The sequence below is a fragment of the Gopherus evgoodei genome, chromosome 2, assembly GCF_007399415.2.
Source record: "Gopherus evgoodei ecotype Sinaloan lineage chromosome 2, rGopEvg1_v1.p, whole genome shotgun sequence".
Lineage (NCBI taxonomy): Eukaryota > Metazoa > Chordata > Testudines > Testudinidae > Gopherus > Gopherus evgoodei.
The window spans coordinates 87832741-87857751 of record NC_044323.1 but is presented as its reverse complement, the minus strand read 5'-3'; the positions used below and the strand labels follow the sequence as shown (position 1 = coordinate 87857751).

Below are 25011 nucleotides of genomic sequence, written 5' to 3'. Positions count from 1 at the left end.
CAAATTCTTTATTTCTTTCCTTCAGTTTGGCTGTGCTGTTCACTAAAAGGAGGATTTTTTCCCTTTACTTTCTGAAGGGCGAAGGGGAAAAAAAATTAAGACCATAGGAAGGGAGGGTTCCAGTTAACCCTTCAATGACGGCTCACAGCAGTATCTTGCTTGAAGAATAAGCCAAATTATTTTATAGAAACCTGAAAGTCACAGAGGTAAACAAGAAGCAAACTCAGTCACCCTTGGTGATACCGTGGGACTTGATGCCTAACAAAGGAACGAACAAATCAATCCCAAACTTCCCATTTTCGTTCTAGCAAACAATGAAATTAAGCCAATAGCGTAGTGCACCAAAACTGCCAATTTTCCACTGGCTGCTTCACAGATACTGGGCCCACACATTTCTATTTTCTCGCAATTCCTGGCAAATAGCCTGTCAGACTAGCAGCCGTTTCACTCTGAAGCCATGATGCACAGAGAAACACGACTGATCATCTCTTCCAGGAGCTGCCTCTCTCCAATTATTTTAGACTGACAGTTTTTAAAAAGAACACCTGGGTGGTGAAAAGGGCTCAGAGGAAACGTTGGAAGTGATTCTGCGTGTGGGGCGGAGGTGGAAAAAGGGGGGTAATAAAAGTTAATATTGCAGGATAAGCAATGCATTGCTTAAGTATAGTCTTGGCCCAATCCTGCCAACAGGAAGACAAGCAAACAAAAGAAGACAGTATTCAGGATAGGAGGATTTTATGGCTCCCTCACATTTTGTTATAGCTCAAGTGAAGCAGTGGGTTTAAATATGGAATCAAAACCATACAAGTTTCAGATGAACATTTTTGGGACCTTCTAATGATGCTCAAAGCACAAATGTTTGCGGTCTCCAGATAGGCATAGATTTTTTGAGATTGGTTACATGGGTTTCCAATGCAGCCTATGAGAATTGGGCACATGGTGGGTTAAACAATTCTCCAGACACGCACTGCAACATATAGTTTATCTAAGTTTGCCAGTTTTGTTATGAGCTTTGTCTTCAACATACTAGGTCTGAACAATCTCTAGGCTTGGAGCAAAACCCAAAGCAGCAAGAGAGACATCCATTAGCAACTGAGGAACTGGCAGACATCTACTGTGTTAACTCTCCCCCACTTACTAATGTCAGCAGCCAGCCTGTCATCAACTGCTCCTGACATTGGAAATCAAAGTCTTGCCCACATCAAACTCCATCTTGGCCTTCAAACCCATGTGTTTTTTCAGTCCTTGGAGGGAGGGAAGATTCGTGTAGACCAGTAGTTCTCAAACGTATTTGATTGGGCCTCCCTACTTTGTGCCTGTAGTCATTTACACACCGAGTACACTTACCGCCACACAGCTTTGAAGGCAGAGCAGACAGCAGCAGCAGCTGCTGGTTGGGTGCCCAGCTCTGAAAGCTGCACCATGCCAGCAGCAGCTCAGAAGTAAGGGTGGCAAAGTGATATTTGTCAATATCACTTTTCACAGCAGATTTAGTGCCCCATTGGCACCATTACTTCTGCACTGCTGCTGCCATCCTGGGACTGACACTCAGAGCCCTGCTGCCTTCCAGTGAGGGATTGGGATGGGTCGGGGGGGAGTGAGGAGAAGGAGCTCAGGCTATCCCCTTTATCTCTGCCTCCCAGGCATGCACTACCCATCTGCACGAGCCCTAGCTCTTTAAAAAAAATAAAATAATAATAAAAAAAATACCACGCAGCTCATGCCTCAATTGACACATTCCCGCGCCTCTCTTGGGAGGCCCACCCATCATTTGAGAACTACTAGCATAGATATATAAGACCAAACTAGGAAACCCAAGCAGCTGTTTTCCTGAATGTTTCTCAAAGGGCTAACTGCAAAAGCTTGGACATACCCCATTTCCCCTAATGATATACCTGTGCCTTCTGGATTGGTTAATTGCTTTGGGTTCCAGAAAGGCTGTCTTTTGGAGTCTTAGAAGAATGAAATTGGATATAAATTCACATACAAAACACACAAGGGAAGACTATTTTTCCTAATAACCAGAAAATTAAAGCACTCAGGACTTGGAGCACAAACAATGAGCAAAGTTGTCTATAGTTCAAAACTCTGAAACAAGTCCTCTCACTCTCAATGTCATGCCAGATCTATTTTGAACGATAGCAATATTTTGAGAGGCACTGAAAAAAATCATCATGCACTGCTGGACCTTTTCAAAGTAGCAGCAATTGAAAGAGGCAACTTTATTCTAATCTGTTACACTGGTATCCTAAAAATCTAGGCTTCAAGCAATAACTCTCTCCTCCTATAAATGACAGTGTCAGACTGAAAATATTTCTTAAACATGGGTGCAATCATTTCTTATTTATCAATAACATCGAACATGCAAACAAGTAAGAGTGGCTGTACTCATGTCACATGCCTGGTGACATCCAGATAAGGGAGTTGATGGTTTTCTCATGATACTGTTCCAAAAAGTTTATTATTCTATCAGTTAAGCATGGCCACACACAGTTACTCATGGAAACCAATTATCTTCTTGATCCCTTTTTTTTTTTTAAATTCAAGATTGTTCGTCTGCCAAATGATGCCTGAGTCAGCAGTACTTTTTTTTAATGTACACCTCTACTTCGATATAACACAACCCGATATAACACAAATTCGGATATAATGCGGTAAAGGAGTGCTTGGGTGGGGGAGAGGGGGGCTGCACACTCCAGTGGATCAAAGCAAGTTCAATATAATGCGGTTTCACGGTTTATCATAGATATTTTTGAGACAACAGGAAAATCTACTCTGTCTTAATGACAGAGAAATAACACCTTACCTTCATAACAGGGCAACAATTTTCGACCATTGGAATGGAGGTTGGGTGGGATGATATTGCAGAAACCATGAGGGAGGACATACTCTGTCTCATAGTAGATGTTTTTCCAGCGATGGGCACAGGCCTAAATGAATCATATCACGTGTTACTGAAACGTGAGGCAGCAGGACACCTCTTCGTATCAAAAATACTCACCCCAATCTTTCTCTCGCCTAACTCTTCCACCTTTCTTTAGTTCTCTGAACCCTACCTTTGCTACAAATGGATACTCCAATTGCCATATTCCTCCAGTGCTAAGACTCGACATTGCCAATGTTGGCATCACGAATTCCAAATTTTGAGGCTCCTCCTAGCCGCCCATGTCATAGAGATGTGTGTTCCTTGGAGCAAGGGCAGCTCGGTCAGCAAATCTCAAGACCTTTATCACTTTAGGTGCCAGGCAATGTGTCAAGTAGAACCTCATGGTGATGGGAGGTGACACTAGGGAGAACTTTTCTAAGCAAAGGTAGACTGGATAGAATCTAGTGGAAGAAAAGAAATCAGGGGGGGAAGGGGAGCGGAATAAGATGGGAGTGAAGGGGGGAAGGAGTTAGAGGGAATGCTAAGATTGAAAAGATCACTAAGAAGGATGACAGGCACAAAATTAACATTTCATTTTCCCTCCTCCTCTTCCTGAAGAAAAAGACAATCACTCCTCCACAATGGGAGCCAAGACACAACCCAGGACGCTGCACTCCTCACAGTCTCAGCATAAGAGCATGCAAACACCTGGCTTACACATCCTCAGCTCCCCTTCACTCCCAGAATTACCATTGCCTCGCCGCCAGACAGACCACCAATCTCCTCACCCCCAAACAGTCCATTTGAATCAAAGGAAATGAAATGGGAAATAGCAAGAGCTTTGAATTTGCACTTGTATCTCCAGCTGGTGTAAGTCAGCATAGCTCCACTGCAGGCAGCGCAGACATATCCCTTTATACTGATCACAAACGTGGCCGACTCATTCTCATGGAGTCTCTTTTGTGTCTGTTAGAACCAACGGATGCCCCTCGCTGCACTGGCAGCCTCACATCCCAGTCACAACCCTTCCAGACAAGGAGGACAAGACAACACTTCCTTTGGGAGGCCAGCACTTGCCTGGAGAGCATAATGTTAAACGATGCAAGACGCTCTATCCTGATCTCCATCTTACAACCTCAGTGATGAGCACGTTGCCTCTGGGAGCCTCTGAATGCTCCTAGGAACACATTATAAACCAAGCACAGGTGCATCATCCTGTCCAACTACCAAGGAATGGATAAAGCAAAACTCAATCTGGGCCAGAGTCAAGACTGTTTCTTACTCGCAGAAAAGCACTAAAAATCACCACTGCTTTCTTTTCGTTTTAATGGAATGGACCACCACCACCAGTGAGCTCTCCTGAATCATCAGCATTAAGTGATATTTACTGCTGTTCTAATCTTCAGTACTCAACCAAATACATGTAGTTACTGGATAAGATAGTTAACACAGAGGCATAATAAAGCACCCAAGGAGCTATGGAAAGCTCTGTCCTATATTTTATGTTACAGAAAGACATGCATTATATGAAGGCTGTTTATAATGGCACTCTGACAGCCAGATGTATGTTAGTAGGCTTATAAGGAAGAGCTTATTGAATTTAATTACTTGCACTTTTAAGCAAACTTAGTTGTGATTTTAATCTCTGGGCACTTGTTAGTCAGAGTTTTTTAAAAATGCATAATATTTACTTTCAGAGCGATCAGGAAATTGTTTCTCTTCTGAAACATTTGCACTAGGAGTGCAAAAACGCACCCATAAACATTTGCATAGAGTGTGTCATACAGACACAGCTCAAGGCTGACATTCAAGTGGAGCTATGAAACCAGAGAACAGAATGTCCTGGAAAAGAATGGATTTGAAAAACAAAAAAGTTATTCCGGATATAAATTGAGGAGGAAAAATTGAATGTTTTTTAAGCTATAGAAAGATAAATAAAGGGTTGTGATATTATAAATCCCATTTTTTTTTACCTCCCAAAAGCTGCTCTCGCTTATATTAACCCACTAATCTCTTCCAAAGCAGCACAAATGATTGAAAATTGGAGAAAGCAGCAGCAGGTCTTGCTCAGGAATGAGCCAAGGTGAAATGCTGAGGGCAGGAAAGAGGAAGGGATAAAGAAAGTGAGCTGCCGCTTAACATGGATATTTAAAACAGACTCAGGGCTGAAAGCTTTGCAAAGCTCGGAGCATTTCACATGAATGAATGAAAAAAAAAGAATAAACTAACATCACTCTGTTCACTGGTACATGAGAGTTGTGTCAGCCTTTTCCAGTGCTCCCACTCTGTGTTTCTATTGGAGATTTTAACCTTTCTATAAAATCACAGTGTAAAAACCATTGTATTCAGCCATAGCAGAATTTGTCCCATACCACAGTTCTGCTCTAGAATCTCAGCTTTCCAATCTTTAAATTTGAGTTTACGGGTATGAAGCAAGCTGTTAAAATATGAGCTGAGTGTAAGTGATGCAGTGTTGCCTGTCTGAGTCTGCAGAGAGACTGAAACAATAGCTCTAAGAGGCGTGGTCTACCCCATTCATCTCAGACTATTCAATTTTGTGGCTGCAGAAGTTGGCATTTTTTCAAGATCCGATAGAATTGGCATTTTTGTTAAGGAATCTGCCATTTTTCATTTGCAGTCTCCTACCATGCCAGGACCTTCCTCTAGCTGCTTCTTGCACTCCTGCTTGCCCTCCAAAGGGAGTTAATTTGATTACAGTGCATGCTCCCTGCATGGTTCAGTGTAGCTGAGGCCTGGGAAGCCAGAAGGATGAGCCACTGAAGCTGGCTACAAGCTCCCCACTTCACTGGCCTATGTATGGGAAAGGAATTCCAAGCCAGAGAGCCTGAGCATCTCAGGAACGGAGTCCTGTGAGTTGAGATGGGTCAGTTGGAGATCACAGTGAAAAATCCACCCTGGAAAATCACCATGACAATTTTCACATCAATGAGTGTTTTTAGCTATGAGCTAGAGGCTGAGGGAGGGTGAGGGAATAGCAATAGAATGAATGTTGTTGTGGAATTCAAGAGTTGCAGTCACACATTTTGGTTTCATTGCACTATGAAATTTGTGGGGACCTGCATAATACAAAGGAAAAGTGGTGCAGCAATGAACCACAATAGAAATGCAAAACAAGTAAAGCATATGACTGCAACCTTGCCTTGTTGTTTATTAAATGCCAGCTTGGTGCAATAGAAAATACAGCAGGAGATACAAGACTTGCCTGAACGAGTTTACAAACTAAGACACTGATCCTGCAAACAGTCCTGCATGAAGTCAATAGGGCTCTGTGGAGTTCACTGCAGGACTGGAGCCCAACAAGCAACTTTTTAAATGCACAAATAACTGACTGAAATCCCTCTCGCTCTCTACCATATGGGCTTTAGCTTCAGTGCATATATTTTATTTTCAATACTGCAGGATTAAGTAATCAACTTGGCTATTTAAAATGAAAAAAATGGCACCACTTTGGAGAAAACATATACACATGATAAATGGGGCAGGTATTTGGGAAGAGTGAGATTAAGGGACATGGCTTATCTCCAAGTTGTAATGCATTGTCCCTGGTTCCTTTCCCAGTGAGAGAAAGAGAATGCATTTTACAGTTTAAGTACAGAAAGAACTGGCAACTCAAGCTGTACTGTCGTCACTCTCAGATTATTGAGAACGTTGACTCATGATGAGATCCAGGGTCAGGAGGCTGTATGCCGGGCCAGTCTGCACTTTAGTCTAGCTACAGTCTATAGATTATTTTTGTTTAGGGTGACCATGTGTCCTTTTTTGGCCAGGATAGTCCCTTTTTTTAAGCCCTGTCCCAACTTTTCTGGCAAAAGTAGGCATTTGTCCTGTTTGCTCTTGCCAACTTGATCAGTTGGCAAAAGCAAACAGGACAAATACCCACTTTTGTTAAAAAAAACGTGAGGAGGGGGAAAGCGGCTTGAGCAAGCAGCAATGCCAGTCTCAGGCTTTGGGAAATATGGTCACCCTATCTAGTATGTGTATCGCTGCTCACAGGAGCCCTGCCTGCCCCCTGTGTGGGGAGAGGAGCTAGTGTGAGCAGCTCAGGCTAGCCCCAGGGTGGAGAGGGGCTTGGCCCAGCCTCTTACAGTGTCTCATTTAGGAAATATGGTCATCATATCTTTGTTATAAAAGGCTTTTCTATTTAGTCTTCATGTCCTAAACAGAGAGTTGCCCTTGGTCCAATACGAGAGTGGCTCTTTGAGGGGCTGATACTGTACACATTGAAGTCAATGCCACAGTTTCGGTTGACTTCAATATGCGGTACAAAATCCTGCCTACAGGGATTTAGGTCCCAATTTAGCAAGATACTGACGTACTTCCTGCAAAGAACTGCAGCATCCTCCATGCCTATTGGCTTGCACATGTGTGGACCATTCTCAGCACCATGCAGTGGCATGATATAGAATATTGATATTAACTTTCCTGTCTTAAAAGTTGATTTGATATGTATTTATTTTTAAATATATCTACTTTTGAGGACTCCTTACTCATCTGCTGTTACAAATAGTCTTACTTGGCTCAACTGCCCGTGATTACATCAGAATAATCTGTAACAATTTATTCTATCAATTTCAGGTTTTTCTGTTCACAAGCTGCCCACAAATTGATTGTGATTTGCTTAAAGTAACTGGCTGAATAGTGCAACAAAATTCTGTAAATATTTGTTGACAATGTGTTCCATATACTCAGTATTCCAAATTTGATTGGAAACATAGGTCACATGGTAGGTTACTGTTTTCTGATTGGATTCGTTTAGAAAAAGGTTTCTGTTGGAGATTCTCAAGTACAATCTTGAAATTCATTTTTCACAAATATTCTGCAATATTTTCTCAAATCCTGCTGCAGGAGCAAACCCAAGGGAGGAGCAAACACAGTAATCAAAGTCATTTTAAAATGTCAATAAATATTTACAGATTTTTTTTGCAGTATTTGCCCAGCTCTCTCTGTGATTAATTTGAAGGTTCACATGATTTGAAACATTGTCCTGTGAAGATAAATTCCACATCCTTAAGATCAAATTATACCCTTTAACAAACATGCACATCAACTCCCATGGCCCTCAATATTTGCCTGTTAACTGTACCCCAAAGATGAACAAACAAGGAACCTTGACTCCTATCTCTGTTACCTCATTAATGGAAGATTCATGCACACATCCAAGAGCAGAATTTAGCTGGATATCTAAATCTGACATTTTTTACAAGTTCTGACAACACACACACACACTATATTCATTGACTTATGCTCCGCTCCCCACACACACAATCAGTAAAACAAATGAACTAGCAGACGCATTCAGAGAAAAACAAAGTTCCATTCACTCTGTTCAAAAGACCTAAACACTCAGAAATTTAAGAGGAAGCCCCTTAGGTGACAAGTCAGGTGCTACTGCTTTGAAGTCTTCTTTCTCTCAATACATTTCTGGCTGGGGCTCATTTTTCTATCCGCTTGAAGGAAGGAACTATAGAGTTCACTGCTCATAAACCTGAACTCTGTCAGTCACTAGTGAAGACATTAATCCCAACATGTTCAGCATTAGTGTCAGCACAGCAGTGATCACTGAGATCAAGGGAAAGAGTGGACTTACCAGCACATTTCCGTCAGCCCTGGGCTGTCTAGCCAGGCTTACACCCATCCATTCATCATCTCTATCCTCCTTACAGGTCTTTCCACAGAGTGTGCCCCGAGTATTGCCTTAAAAAAGGGAGGGACAGGTGAGGAGGATGCATTTAGTTTTTTAAATATCTATAACGTGCCCTTGTAAGAGAGATGCCAGCTGATCAAACTGCTCTTTCCCATCTCTCACTATTATTTCTCATACATACTACGATAGTGCCCGGGATGAGAGCCCCCTTGTGCTGGGTGCTGGACAAACACACTATAAAAGACAGTCCCTGTTCCAAAGAGTTTACAATCTAAGGGCTCTTTCAGCATGAGCATTAACTTCAGACACATGATCAGTCCCATTGAAGTCCATGGGGAAAGTACTGTGGTGTTGGCAGTGTAACATTTTCACAAGTGCCTAATTTACTTTAGAAAATGGGACTTAGGCATTTTTTTTAAAAAGTTGGCTCAACTCTTTCTTTCTATGATCTGTCATTACGTCCATTAACTCATCTTACTGTAGTGTCAAGGAGTGGGGCGGGGGCACGAGTGTTTCTTTTAGCAAAACTAAGTATATAGACAGATATTTGCAAACACTTACATGCAGAATTAAGTAGAATTTTATTGATAAAAACAAAACATAACTGGCCAAAAACACTCTTTCACCCTACACTTCTGTCAGCATGTAGGGTGTGTGTAGCTATACGCTGCAGTATAAAGCAGGTTGCATCCACACTGCAGTGGGCTGCTACACTCAACAGTGAAAGGCTCTGACACAGAAGAGGCAGCGGGGAAAGGCTCCAGCAGCAGGGAGGCAGTGGCATATTACAGTACTAAAAAGAGCAGTGTAACCATGGGAGGCACTGCTTGGGCATGCAGAGAGCAGTGTGGGGTACATACTCTAGGATTCTGGTCTACCTCATGTCTACACTGCTAGAGTGGCATGCAGTGCATGTACTCTGCACACCACCATCAGCAGAGACATAGCCTAAATATTAACTTACGATGGAGCACTCTCTGGTTCTGATGTCAGGACAAAGTTCATACAATGATGCTACAATAAAACATGTTAACAAAAACACAGCAATATTACTATGAACTCTTTTTCACCAACAGAGATCAAACATGTATGATTCTTCATAAGGACCCATTCACAAGGATTAGATCACAGGATCAGGGTGTTAGCCTGGGAGCCCTAGAAGGGAAGGGGACCATGTCTCGACATGCGTTTGACCAGCATCTTGTACAATGAGACTTTAGTCCTGATCACATGTAACAACAAACTAATCTCACTGATGTGTTTGTTTTCCTTTGCATAAGATGCAAGTAGGATAAATCGAAGTTATTATTCCATTACCAAACACACACAGATTACTCTGTTTATAACACAGTATATAAATCACCCTTCAAATGGAAGGGGAAGGGGAAAAAAAAATCACACAAAATCAATGCAGAACTGCTCAACATGAGCAGCAATTCTAACCATCCCTCTCCAGAACTAAAGAAACAAAGCAGGTAAGGAAAAGACAACAGCCTGGTTTACATTCATTTGGCAAAAGCTTGGCCAAAAAGATTAGCCTGACACGGTGGCCCAGAGAGAGCACAGACTGCAATCAGAGACCTCCATCAAGAACATATTGCTTCCAGTCCTCAGGCAGGACATAATCGTGAACTGTTTAGAGTAAATGGGAGCTTTGCCATTGGACTTCAATGGGATCAAGTTCCTAGTGCTATACCTGTGTGCCCTAGAGCCCTGATCTAAAGCCCACTGAAGTTGATGGAAGTCTTTCCAATGATTTCAAGGGACATTGGATCAGGCCCTAAGATATTTGCTAGAACTTTCAGTCACGGGTAAGTAAAAAAAAAAGTGTTAGATTTACCCACCTCGACCCATATCCAGCTCTGTGCACCTCCTCTCAGGATTGGTGTGGACTCGACATTTAAAGACAGCTCCTGGGGATTTAACAGAGGCGCTGTATTTAGAATCTGCCTTCGGGGCACCAACCAGGACCCTGGAAACCAAAAGCAAAGTAGCAAGTATTTAATTTCAGGAGGAAAAAGAAAAAGGAACACACACATGGCCAGTGCATCTTTGGCAAGAAGACTTCTTCTATGGCCTGGTAAAATGACACCAATGATGCACAAAATGAAAACAGACACAGTAAAGGCATTTTCTTTCAAGGAATCCAGGAATTCTTTGAACAAGCTTAATTTCCATTTGAAGCATAACACATTTAAAGCAATTCTTCACCCCCAAATAAGCAATTTAGGAAAGTTTTAGGACAGAGAAGAGCAGTTGCATCCAGTTTCTTTAGGTTCTAACCACAAACCTGTCAACTGCAAATCCACAACAGCCCAAAATGGATGGCCATAAAGGGAAGAAAGCTATGTTCTGTCCATCAAAACAAAGATCAAGAAGGTTGATCAGAACCTGAAGGCATCCGAATCCCTGAAGCTCAAGGCATCTTATCATATGAATGTTCCTTCAGAAATCCAGAACTATTGCATGATGTGTTGCCACACCAACAGTTTAGAGACAAGGCTGCAAAGACTGGATCTATATTATTGATACTGTGTGAGAGAAACAAACATCTTGGGGAAGTACCAAATCAACAGCTGTGATTGTAGGTATGAACTCCTTCCTGAAAGAAAGTGATCAAACCATATTAATGCAATGCTCCAATTTAATGATCCAAATGATTCACAAGGACCACAGTTTAGCTGACAATTTTATAGTTATCAATAGGTGACATGAAAAAAATGGGCCACCTGCCATCAAGAGTGGGAAGAGTGCAGGGAGGGGATGTTTTGGCAGGAATCATGTGACTATGAGAGTGTTTGTAACATGAGCCCACTCCACCATTTCCTCATCCAAGCAACCATCCTTCCCACTTCTTCCTTCCCATCTTGTAAATTTGAACACATGTGCCAGGGAGGACGGCTGATCTACACTACATTCCTATATTGGTATAATTACATTGTTCAAGGATGAGAAAAACCCTCACCCCTGAGTAATATAGTTATACCAACCTAATCCCCCATATAGACAATGCTATGTTGGTGAGAGAGCTTCTCCTCCCAATATAGCTAACACCTCTCATGGAGGTGGATTGACAAGAGCATTTTCTCCCATTGGCTTAGAGGGTCTTCACAGAAGTGTTGCAGCTGCACCAATGCAGCATTTTAAGTGTAGACATATCCCAAGTTGAGCAGAATGTGAGAGATCACCTCTCTGGCGGTTGGGGGGAAGGACCACCAAAGTGCTAACACCTGTCCTCACAAGGTACGGCACGTACACCTAGTCAATTTGCTATCAGTTTGAATCCGCTGACCCTTGTGAAGGCCAGTCTGCAGTAGGATACAAAATCCAGACAAAATCACTGGCTTTTGTATGCAACAATGTCCCTGGTCAGGTGGTCTGTGGGGACTGAACCCAAGACCACTGATTCTAAAAGCATGGGCTTCTATTGCTTGAGCTATCAAATCAGGCCCATTATCTTAGAGACAGTAGGAGTCTATTCATAGTCCAGCCATTAGAGAAGGCTAAAAAGCTACACTGTGTTAAGTGTGGGTCACATCATGTAAAAATGGACAAAGATCTCAATACAGGTCTAGAAAACAGGGAGATTTCTGGTTTTCAGTGACTTTTGTTCATCCTACTTACCAGCATCTACATCCCATCGCCACCTACTCCCCACCAGACTCAGTGTAAGAATATGGAGGAAAAACTATTGAAATCTCAATTCCACCTGTGTGGGAAGGAGAAGCAGAGAGTGTTACACCCCTACCTCAATAGAATGCTGTCCTCGGGAGCCAAAAAATCTTACTCCATTATAGGTGAAACCGCATTATATCAAACTTGATTTGATCAGCCGGAGTGTGCAGCCACGCCCTGAGCGCTGCTTTAACATGTTATATCCGAATTATAGACTCATAGACTCATAGGTCAGAAGGGACCAATATGATCATCTAGTCTGACCTCCTGCACAAGGCAGGCCACAGAACCCTACCCATCCACTTTTATAACAACCCCTAACCCAGGACTGAGTTATTGAAATCCTCAAAACTGGTTTGAAGACCTCAAACTGCAGAGAATCCACCAGCAAGCGACCCATGCCCCACGCTGCAGAGGAAGGCGAAAAACCTCCAGGGCCCCTGCCAATCCGCCCTGGAGGAAAATTCCTTCCCGACCCCAAATATGGCGATCAGCTAAACCCTGAGCATGTGGGCAAGACTCACCCGCCAGCACCCAAGAAGGAATTCTCTGCAGTAACTCAGTTCCCATCCCATCCCATCCAACATCTCCCCGCAAACCACTGAGCAGACTTATCTGGTGATAATTCAAGATCAATTGCCCAAATTAAACTATCCCATCATAACATCCCCTCCATATACTTATCAAGTTTAGTCTTGAAGCCAGATAAGTCTTTTGTCCCCACTACTTCCCTCGGAAGGCTGTTCCAAAACTTCACTCCCCTAATGGTTAGAAACCTTCGTCTAATTTCAAGTCTAAACTTCCTAATATCCAGTTTGTACCCATTCGTCCTCGTTCCTACATTAGTACTAAACTTAAATAATTCCTCTCCCTCCCTAACATTATCCCCCCTGATATATTTATATAGAGCAAGCATATCCCCCCACAGCCTTCTTTTGGCCAGGCTAAACAAGCCAAGCTCTTTGAGTCTCCTTTCATAAGGCAGGTTTTCCATTCCTCGGATCATCCTAGTAGCCCGTCTCTGGACCTGTTCCAGTTTGAATTCATCCTTCTTGAACATGGGACACCAGAACTGCACACAATATTCCAGATGGGGTCTCACCAGCACCTTATATAACGGTACTAACACCTCCTTATCCTTGCTGGAAATACCTCGCCTAATGCATCCTAAAATCGCATTTGCTTTTTTAACAGCCATATCACATTGGCGGTTCATAGTCATCCTGCTATTGACCAATACCCCAAGGTTCTTCTCCTCCTCCGTCGCTTCCAACTGATGCGTCCCCAACGTATATCTAAAATTCTTATTAATCCCTAAGTGCATGACCTTGCACTTTACACTATTGTATTTCATCCTATTATTCTTACTCCAGTTCACAAGGTGGTCCAGATCTTCCTGAATAGTATCCCTGTCCTTCTCCGTGTTAGCAATACCCCCCAACTTCGTGTCATCCGCAAACTTTATTAGCACATTCTCGCTCTTTGTGCCAAGGTCGGTAATAAAAAGGTTAAATAAGATCGGTCCCAAAACCGATTCTTGAGGGACTCCACTAGTAACCTCCTTCCAGCCTGACAGTTCACCCTTCAAGACGACCCGCTGGAGTCTCCCCTTTAACCAGTTCCTTATCCACCTTCCAACTTTCATATTCATCCCCATCTTTTTCAATTTAACTAACAGTTCCCCATGGGGAACCGTGTCAAACGCCTTACTGAAATCGAGGTAAATTAGATCTACCACATTTCCTTTATCTAAGTAATCCGTCACCTTCTCAAAGAAGGAGATCAGATTGGTTTGGCACGATCTACCTTTAGTAAATCCATGTTGCAGTTCGTCCCAATTACCATTGACCTCTATGTCCTCGACTACTTTCTCCCTTAAAATTTTTTCCAAGACCTTACACACTACAGACGTCAAGCTAACAGGCCTATAGTTACCTGGATCACTTTTCTTCCCTTTCTTAAAAATAGGGACTACGTTAGCAATCCTCCAGTCGTACGGCACAACCCCCGAGTTTATCGATTGCTTAAAAATTCTCGCTAATGGGCTCGCAATTTCACACGCCAGTTCCTTTAATATCCTCGGATGAAGATTGTTCGGGCCCTCCGATTTTGTCCCATCAAGCTGTTCAAGTTTGGCCTCTACCTCAGATGCGGTAATATCCACATCCATATCCACATTCCCATTTATCATCCCTCCATCATCGCTAAACTCCTCACTTGTCTTATTAAAAACTGAGGCAAAGTACTTATTTAGATATTGGGCCATGCCTAGGTTATCCTTAACCTCCATTCCATCCTCAGTGTATAGCGGCCCCACTTCTTCTTTCTTTGTTTTCTTCTTATTTATGTGGCTGTAGAACCTTTTACTATTGGTTTTGATTCCCTTTGCAAGGTCCAGTTCAATGCGGCTTTTAGCCTTCCTCACTTTATCCCTACATGTTCTGACCTCATCAAGGTAGCTTCCCTTGCTAATCCCGCCTTTCTTCCACTCCCTGTAAGCTTTCTGCTTTCTCCTAATCCCCTCTCTGAGTTGCTTGCTCATCCAGTTTGGCCTGCAACTCCTGCCCATGGTTTTTTTCCCCTTTCTTGGGATGCAGGCTTCCGACAATTTCCGCAGCTGCGACTTAAAGTAATTCCAGGCCTCCTCCGCATTTAAATCCGCAAGTTCCTCCGTCCAATCCACTTCCTTAACTAATTTCCTTAACTCTTTAAAATTAGCCCTCGAGAAATCAAAAACCCTAATCCGAGATCTACATTTGTTTATCCTCCCATCTAGTTTGAACTGAATCAGCTCATGATCACTCGAACCAAGGTTATCCCCTACCACCATTTCTTCTACGAGGTCCTCACTGCTCACCAAAACCAAATCTAAAATGGCATCCCCTCTCGTAGGTACTTCAACTACTTGATGAAGAAATCCATCCGCTATCACATCCAGAAAAATCTGACCCCTATTATTCTTGCAAGCACTCGTCCTCCAGTCTATATCCGGGAAGTTGAAGTCTCCCATAATCACACATTTCCCCTTTGTGTTTACTTCATTAAAGACATTAAAGAGGTCTCTATCCATATCCAAATCAGATCCCGGAGGTCTATAGCACACCCCAAGCACTATCTCAGGGGAAGCTCTAGTTGCTTTTTCACCCAGTGTGATTTTTGCCCAGACAGACTCTGTCTTATCCATTCCATCGCTTCTTACTTCATTACAGTTAATCTCATCATTGATGTACAAGGCTACTCCACCACCTTTGCCTTTCTTCCTATCTTTTCTAAACAGCACATAGCCTTCAATACCTGTACTCCAGTCATGAGTACTATTCCACCGGGTTTCTGTTATCCCTATGATATCTGGTTTCACTTCCTGCACCAGTAGCTCCAGTTCCTCCATCTTGTTACCTAGGCTCCTCGCATTAGTGTACAGACATTTTAATTTTTGGCATTTAGCATCAATTACTTTCTTTCCCCCGTCGTGCACAGACCTTCTACCACCAGCATCACCCGTTAATCTGGTTCCTACTCCACTATTCCTCCTCGGATCAATTCTTTGGTCCACAAGGGTATCCCCTCTCACTTTGTTTACTTCCCTCTCCAGGTTATATTCCGGCGTGGAGATCTCCTGGACATCTCCCAACCATCTCCCCGAACTTCCTAGTTTAAAGCTCTCTTGATGAGGTCGGCGAGCCTCCATCCTAGAATTCTGTTTCCCTCCTTACTTAGACGAAGTCCATCCTGAGCAAACAGTTCTCTGTCCGTAAATGCTTCCCAATGACCGTACATCCCAAAGCCCTCCTTGTAACACCAATGCCTGAGCCATCTGTTGATCGCCATAATCTTGTCACTCCTTCGTCGCCCTGCTCTAGGAACCAGCAGAATCCCACTGAAGATCACCTGAGCCTCGATTTCTTTGAGCGTCTTCCCCAGTCTGGCATAATCCTCCTTGATACAGTCCAGTGAGTAACTAGCCGTATCTTTCGTTCCCACATGAAGGACAATCAACGGATTTTTTCCCGCTCCTGCAATGATCCTATTCAGCCTCAGGTCCACATCCTGTATCTTAGCCCCTGGCAGACAGCACACCCTTCTGTTCTCCCGATCAGGTCTAGTTACAGGCCTGTCTATTCTTCTCAGTAAAGAGTCTCCAATCACGTAGACTTGCCTTTTCCTGGCGACAGTTTGATTCTCCGGTCTATCCTCCACACCAGCCTGCCGCAAGCCATCGCGATTTGTATTCGCCCTTACAATCCTTCTAGGGCTCATACTTGGTGCCGTCTCCATCGACTCCTCCCCTCCTTCTGCAGGACTAGCTGCTCATCTCTTTTTCCTTGCCCTCTCTCCTTCAGCAGCCTGCTGTGCTCCATCCTCATTTCCCAACTCAGCAAACCTGTTCCTGAGTTCTATTTCTCCATCGCTGGCCCGTCTTTTCCTCTGCCTGGTTCTCCTAGTCACATGTTTCCACCGTCCACTTTCCTACCTGGCAGCCCCTCCTCAGAGTTCTTTGGTCCTGCTTCCATCCGCTCGTCTGGGCTTGTCCCCTGCGCCTCATCATGTCTGTGTTCCATCATCCGCTCAAACCCCCTTCTAAACTCAGCCAGGGTTTCCACTTGCATCTCCAGTCCTCTTATCTTTTCTTCCAGCAGCTCTATCAGATGGCACTTCATGCAGACATAACTCCTTTCAGGTGCCCCCTCCAGGACCATGTACATGCCACAGCTACCGCATCCGGTCATCCTCAGCATGTCTCTACCTGCTGCCTCTGCCTCCGTCATATCCGTCCCACTCTGTGCCTGGCAGTCCACGCCTCACACCGTACCACAGGCCACCAACGAGCACTGGACTCTTGCCCCTTCCCTTGTCTGACTTCCTGGTCTCTGTGCCTTGGTCTCCCCTGTGACCTCCCCCTGGGAACTCCCACTGGAACTCCCCTGTTAGCAGCTCTGTTCGCTGGCTCCTGTGCCGCTGCAGCTGTCATGTTATATTGGGGTGGAGGTGTATCATGTTATCAGAGGGAGCTATACTCTGACTTGGGCAGTACATTTTCCTCACAGCTTTAACATGTGCTCTGTTGGCTGATAGGACAAAACATGTCCTGACATTTAAAAGAATTTAGGGGGAGAGAAATCCATATTAAGAATTGTTTTCTCCCCAATATCATGGGCTAAGCTGCAGTATCACAGGAGTCTGGCAGGGGGCTGCACTCTATAATGCAAGTCATGTTTTCACAAGTGAGAAAAATTAATGCCTGAAATACCTAAATTGCTGAAAGCTACAAAGCCTACACACGTTCGGGAGCAAGCACAGGGGCGCCTGAAATAATAGCTCCAAATGGAAATCTCTACAGGCAGGCAGGCATCAGAATGCCAATCATCTCATTTACACAGGCGATGAATGAATGTCATTCACTTATTGACATTCATGAGGTCTAACCAAATAAACAAAGGGGGGGATATTGCTAGCTTAAGGAGAAATGCTTTAAATTGCAAGTGTCAAGAAAGTGTTTTTAAGACCAGCTATTACAATAAGCTACAATAAACCACATTCAGCTCTGGTTTAAGCGGTGCAACTCCAGCGGAGCTGTGCCCATCTTACAACACAGGTGAATTTGACTCAATAATGCTCAAAAAGATCTAATGATATCTCAGAATGAGAGGGAAAATAAGGAGCTTAATTTATAAAGAATCATTAATCTCTCTTTAAAAAGCTCGGGGGAGGGAGGAGGGAATAATACTGAACTGTGTGAGCAGGATTCCATGCACTAATTCTATGTTCAAATTGATTGTGAGAAAATATGCATTCATCAGCTATGTTTTTGAAAAACATCATATCTCCAAGAACACAACTAGATACTAAATCTATCTGATGGGGAAAAACCAGGCAGGAAGCAAACAGCATGTGATGCACGTCAGTAATTAATCCAGTTAAGTTATTACTAGGACTGGTGAAAGTTCCCTAAACTCAAAATAAAATGCTTGAAAGTTTCTCCCAAAGCATACTGTACACATGGAAATTTTTCCAGAGGTAAAATGTGGTAATCTAGCATTTCAGTACTATGGATTCCTTCATCCTGCCCCAGCCTAAACATAGTGAATATGTAAACAGCCCATAAAAGAAAAACCTTGTTCATTTCTTTGCTATAGCTAAGCAGGCTTCCAACACCACCCAACCAATTTAACCAACTTGGGTTTAAATAGTCTAATTTTGTGGCATAGCATGATTTTGCAGCACTGTTTGGATTTTAAGCTGCGCGGTTCCATTCCCCAAACTGAAACAGTCACAATGTGATCAGATTTTTGCAAAGAGCTACCTATTTGCATGGGCTCTCATCACAACCACAACATTCTGCAGGAAGCTTCTGGGATCCCTCTGACTGACTGCACAAGGTACACTGGAAAGGGAAGCCCAGTGAGGTAAAGAAATGACTCTACGTGTACAGTTGCCATTGAGTCTGAGTCAATATTTTATGACAGCCTCAATTCTAGTAAAAAATTCAACAAGGCAGATGATCAGAGAAGAGGAGGAAACAAAGGGAAGGATTAAAAGCCTTCAGTTGTTGGGGTCTATCGATTCAGGCATTACAAAGCACTGTACCTGAATCTCGAACAGTCACACACCAATTCTCAAGTTCTCTCCTTACACCCCTGTTAAAGGGATTTTGTTTTTATCTTCTTGTAGGAAAGCAAGTTTGAAGTAGCACATTTTGGTTTCATTAAGAGGGAGGTGAGGTTCCTGGTCTTGGCAGTGGCTTCTCCAAATTAATTTACTATTCCTACAAGAATCAGAATCCACCCGTGAAAGGTTTATGGGAGCCAGTGGAGTCTTGCCCTACACAGTATTCATGTTGGAGCCCAAAGGAATTTCCCCATTACTCCTTTCAAACAAATCTTCAGGACAGCCTGTCACAGCCACCTCTGACCGAGATGAAGACAAATCTCTTAGAGCCTACCAACCCTTTACTGGCTATGTCTGGAGGAATCAGATGGGAGATCATCTCTTATTGGAGATGACAGTTTCCAGAATGACAGTGTGGAGAACTAGCCAGTAGGCAATGAGGCTATATATCCTTCTTTTCATGATCTCACTCTCATTTGCACCTGCGTTATGTTTACCTCCCACAGGGAGTAACCACCACCTTGCTGCTGAATGGCCCTAAGGATAAACAGTTTCAAAAATCAAAGCACTGTATCTAGCTGGAAGTACAATGCACAAAGAAGCATTGAGTGGTCCCAATGGCACGGAAAGATGCCAAACACATTAGACTCTGTCTAAAGCATGCCAGCACCGATTAGACAGACATAACTCAAACGCTGCAGGTCCTCTGCATCTCACAGCAATTTTAAGTGGCAGAGATGAAACATCTTTAAATAGCCTCCTATATCACCATAGATTAAACTAAGTAGCAGCAACAGGGCACATACTGCTCCGATGCATCCAAGGATTCCAATTTGATTCCTTCTGGTCAAAGGCTTCCTTCCCTAAATGTAATGTGGGGGGGGAGAATATTCAATTGGTTCATTTATTCAATAGGTAAATCCACTGAATGCAGGGTCTTAAGTGAGAGGGCAGTAATTCAGGAGCCACTGCTGGACAACCTATAACTATAGCACCAAATCAGTACTGCCTTTCCAGAGCACCAACAGCAGCTCAAAGTTCAGTGTTTGTGGTCTGTCCAGGCAATACACCAAGTCAAACAAGACACTTTTCCTTCATGTGGCTCTCCTCCCTCATTTCATTCTGTGTCACATAAGAAGATTCTCAGGATACTAAGTCATGTACTAACAACAACAGATCAAATCAACCATCAGATGTAACACCACCCTGCATGTTTCAGATAACCTCAGTCTGCGGCTAAGAGCAGGAAGCAACAAATGAAACAAAAGCACAAAAACAGAGGGTCATTCCAGTGATAAGAGCTCTCAGTCAGTAGCCATGGAACTAGACTGCCTACATGTGCCAGGCCATGCTGCCACAAAGGATGAGGCTATTATGCCACATTAAACTGGCAGAGAGAGAAAGGAAGAGGAGGAAGGGGGAGAGAAAGGAATCATAAAAGGATTTTTAAAATAAAAAGAATTGGTCAGTGATTCATGTTAGATCATTAAAGTTTTTGTAAGGGTCAAGTTATTGTTTCTTGTAATAATTTCTCCAAAAAAATTTTTAAAAAATCAGGAAAAATGAAGTATTTTATTGCTGTTTGCTGAGATTTATTCCAAGCTTCAAAACTACAGCTAAAAGCTAGGAGCACGTGTGCTTGTTTAGGCTCCAAACGAAAGCAGCAGCTAACCACTTGATTCCTTGCTCAGCTGAGAACAGTAAGGAGGAGGAACTGTGTAAGTCTTTCAAGACTTATACTCAAAAAAATCCTCTTTAAGAAAGCAAAACAAGAGACGTCACCAGAAAATACAATAACCTGAGAACATGTGATGAAGACACATTTTTCTCCATCTTGAAATCTTGTAAAAATAACTCCAAGTGTAAATCTCAGTACAATCAACAAGTGTGTTCCTTTTACTGCAAAGACATTTTTCATACCATTCTAGTGAAGGTTGCATAGCCGAATTCCATTGCAAAGAGAGAGAGAGTGAGAGAGTGTGTGTGTATGTATATATCTAGAGAGAGAGAGTAAACTTGGTCATACATGTTTGCGCTGGGTTCACAGTTGGTGCACAAAATTTTAATCCAAGCCATTTTCCTAAATTTGATCTTGTTGAATACTTATATATATGAATGATACTTTAGATCAGTGGTTCTCGACTTATTTGATCTTTGTGTCTGTTGTGATTTACGCCCTCACCCCTCGCCTGCCCCCTCTGAAGGTAGAAGGGAGAGCAGAGGCTGCTGGCCAGGGTGCCCAGCTCTGAAGGCAGTGCCATGCCAGCAGCAGCACAAAAGTAATGGAAGCAATGTGAAAAGTGATATTTATCAATAATCACTTTTCACAGCAGACTTAGTGCCCCTTGCTGCTTCCACCCCGAGGCTGACAGCAGGAGCTCCACCACTTCCTGGTGAGGTATTGGGGTAGAGGGGAAGGACAGCCCAAGCCCAGGCTGCCTTCCAGTGAGGGATTGGGGGCAGAGGGGAGGGAGAGCCCAAGCAGTGGCGCTCCGGATGTCCCATTTATCCCTGTCTCCTGGGTGTACAAGGCCCTTCTGCACAAGCCCCATCCACTGGGGCTGACAGTCAGAGCTCTTAAAAAAAAGAAAAAAGCACACAGCTTGTGCCTCCCTTGGCACGTTCCCGCACCTGCCTTGGGAGGCCCACCCCACAGTTTGAGAACTATTGCTTTCAGTCATATACATGAATGCTACCTTAGTTGATTAAGACAACGTTTCAGGTTTTCACTCATGAATCTAAATGTCTTTTACCAATAATATGCAGGGACTTAATACAGACTGGTGTTTTGTGCTATATGAAAATGAATGGCCAACACTGAGGTTTATGAATTGGCAAAAATGTATAAAGATATTAGCATATGGCGGAAAGCCTCACAGGCGTAATGCACTTCATTAAAGCGACTTTTATGATCAGGACCAAATTAAGAGAATATGGGACCACCAGGACATAGAGACTGAGGCATACAAATGTCTTGACAACCATATCTAATGTGTGAGGGCATATTAAATATTACAAGAGGCCATAGCCCCATCAATCCGGATTAGGACCTCATTTGAAAGACAGTTCTTGAGTGTAATTCCATTATTCTTGAAATATCTAGTAGCTGATATCATTTAGCACTATTTTAAGAAAATAAGAAAACTGCCCACACATCTTGAACATGCCTGACTGACACACAAATATGGGTCTTTGGCAAAGCTGGAAAAGATTTAATATACACTGTGAGAAAAGAAATTTGGCATATGCTCCTGGACCTTCATAATTAATACATATGTTAAGATCATGGTGTTACATGTATTAGGCTGGATTCAGCAAAGATGATGCAGGAAAGTTACCACCACCATTCGCCATATGGCTTATAGGCACCTTGAAAATCTTATAGAGTTGCACTTGTAGGAGTTACATCTCCAGTTTCTGCCCATTTTTTTTCATCCTCTCTCCACCTTTTGGGCTGCTGTTGCTTTTCACATGCTACTGTCCCCACTAAGGAAAAGTTGCAGCCACTCTGCACCATCTGCAACCCACTCAGACCAATGCAAATCCCACCATCAGGGTTTATATTGGCTTAAACCCCTACTGATTCTGGTCAAGTGTATTATTGTTTGTAGTGCTTCTTTTGTTAAGATTACGATTTTCAAAAGCAACTAGTGGTTTCGGACGCCCTCATTTTTGGGTGCTCAAGTTGAGACACCAAAAGGGCCCCCCCATTTTCAAAAAGGGGGGGAACACTTGCTGAAATTCAGGCCCCCTTGAGATGTCAAGCTGGATGCCCAAAAATGAAACCATCCCAAATCACTAGAGACTTTTAAAAATTTTGTTCATGTGTCATATATAATTACCTCCAATGAGCTGTCCCTTCTCTGACCACAGTTTTTATTAAATAGTTTGAACTGAAAAGGCTAAAGTCAATTTAGTTCAGGATAAAAATTAGTTCTGTAAAATAAACCAGGGAGTTACAAGGCCCTATTATTATTACTTGTATCACTGTAGTGACAAGGACTCTCAGTCATGGCCTAGGATTCCATTGTGTTCGGTGCTGTACAAACAGAACAAAAGACAGAAACAAAATGTCTGGCAGGAAACTTTTACTTTAAATGATTTTTTTTTCTGTAGACCCACATCCCTCTGCAGTGTTATTAACCAAACCTACCAGTATTTTGTTAGTGCAGGCAGGACCGGCGCTAGGGGTTTGAGCGCCCTAGGCGGACGGCAATTTCGCCACCCCACGAGCTGGTCCCGCGGCTCCGCTGGAGCTGCCGCAGTGGTGCCTGCGGAGGGTCCAGTGCTCCGCGGCTCCGGTGGAGCTGCTGCAGTGGTGCCTGCGGGAGGTCCACCGGAGCCGTGGACCAGCAGACCCTCTGTAGGCACCACTGTGGCAGCTCCACAGGAGCCGCCTGCCACCCCCTCCGGCAAAACGGCGCCCACCAATTATTCTGGTGCCCTAGGCAATTGCCTAGGCTGCCTAAATGGTAGCGCTGGCCCTGAGTGCAGGAGAAGCAGGAAGTGAACCTGACCAGCCTCACTTCATTCCCCAAGCAGAGTGAAATGCCAAAACATTTTTAACAATGTACAATGTTTGTTTATATCAGTTTTCAAAATCTGAGCCACTGTTACCCACACTCAAGCAAGAAATTACATTCTTTCATCTCAACAGCATTCCTTTAGACTGGCACTTCATTCACATTACTGTGTGTTCCCCATCAATGTGTGTTAAGGACAATGAGTAATTTTCAGTTTTGCTTTTCCTATCTTTTGTTGGGTTGTGTGATAAAATTAGCATTGTTTTAAAGTGGGGGGTTTCTTTTATTTTCAAAGTACTTGCTTCTTTCTTGATACTTACTGATAACTCCTTAATAAGGAATGCTCCATGAAAGTCACCGTGCAGAAAGGGAAAGCAAACAAGTATTTGTGAATCAAAGAGTGTCAAAGAACTTTATTTTAAGGGGCTAAAACCAAGGCTGAATACATTTATTTAATGCACAGTGTGCTACAGTTACAAATTCAACAGCTAAGTAATTTGTCCATATCTAAGAGATGGCGATAAAGAGACTCTTTGTGGACTGTTTACCGGCATTCACTGTTCCTATGCACATTAAAAGTGACATCAGCTAGGTTCACTTAGGAGAACCCTGTTTAATTCTAACAGAGCCCCTGATGCACATAGACAGAACAGTAGAAAAGGAGTAAACTAGTCAGTGTACATAGTTTTATGAGATGCATACAGATGTTCTATATTTATTTATCACTCAAAATGCACCACCCTTTCCTCTAAAAATTCTGTGCAAATATAGAAGACCCCACCTTTGCAATCTGCAAATCACTCTAATCATTCAGAACATATGCCTCACTTCTATATGGAATGCAGACAACTTCTCTTTGCAAACAGATCAAACCTATCAATGCTCTACTGTTCACACCATGGAGACACTGCTACTAAAAGTTTTCCCATTTAACACATCATGACTTATTGTATTTCATGTCACATGAATTTGCTGTCAAGGAGATGAGCTGTTAATTATTTCCTGCAAAGAAGGGGATTACATAAAGGAATAAACAAAACACAACTGTCAGTTTTGCACTGCAGAAAAGGGGTACACACCAGGGCTATGGGCAACCCCCCAACGTCTCATAAACCTTATATGCTCCATTATGTCTTCTACTATCCCCATCCCCCAACTTTGCAAGATAAAATATCACCACACAATGTTCTATATGCTGACCCAACTTTGACCTTCCCCTCCTCCCTTGAATTTTTCTGAAGTGATGTCCCTAGTACATGGTGTCCCCCAATTACCTACTAGGTTCAGAATGTCACCAGGACCAGCAACAACTGTATATCAGTATAAAAAGGTACTCATTGATTATGGTTTTAGCAGTGGCAGTTAATTCCCATGGATGCTGGGTTTCTTATGAATGCACCTGCAGGGGTGAAGTGCTAATTCAACACCCCACACACATTTCATTCACTTCTCCAAGTACATATCCTGCATGTTCCAGCAGCAACTGTTCACTAGCCTAACCACCAGTCTGAAGCACTTCCTTTGTGGACTACACTATGATAGAATCCCAATCGGCGGCTTGTGGAAACAGAGACTCACAGGGCTGCATTTCCTCTTCTCATGGCAGCATTTGAACTCAGGGCAACAGATGAACTTAATAAATAGAGTCTATAGGAAGAGATCTTTCTTCAGTGTCC

At 43.1% G+C, this 25011-nt stretch overlaps 1 protein-coding gene across 1 annotated transcript in view; it reads right to left on the bottom strand.

The window, feature by feature from the left end:
- Nucleotides 1-25011, bottom strand: part of ITGA9 (integrin subunit alpha 9) — a 299490-nt gene that overhangs the window by 272117 nt on the left and 2362 nt on the right. Inside the window, exons 2-4 of the mRNA XM_030551304.1 lie at nt 10376-10503; nt 8475-8581; nt 2807-2930 (exon numbers count right to left, since the gene is read on the bottom strand). Of these exons, the coding sequence (XP_030407164.1) occupies nt 2807-2930; nt 8475-8581; nt 10376-10503 (359 nt within the window). The remainder of the gene's footprint in view (nt 1-2806; nt 2931-8474; nt 8582-10375; nt 10504-25011) is intronic.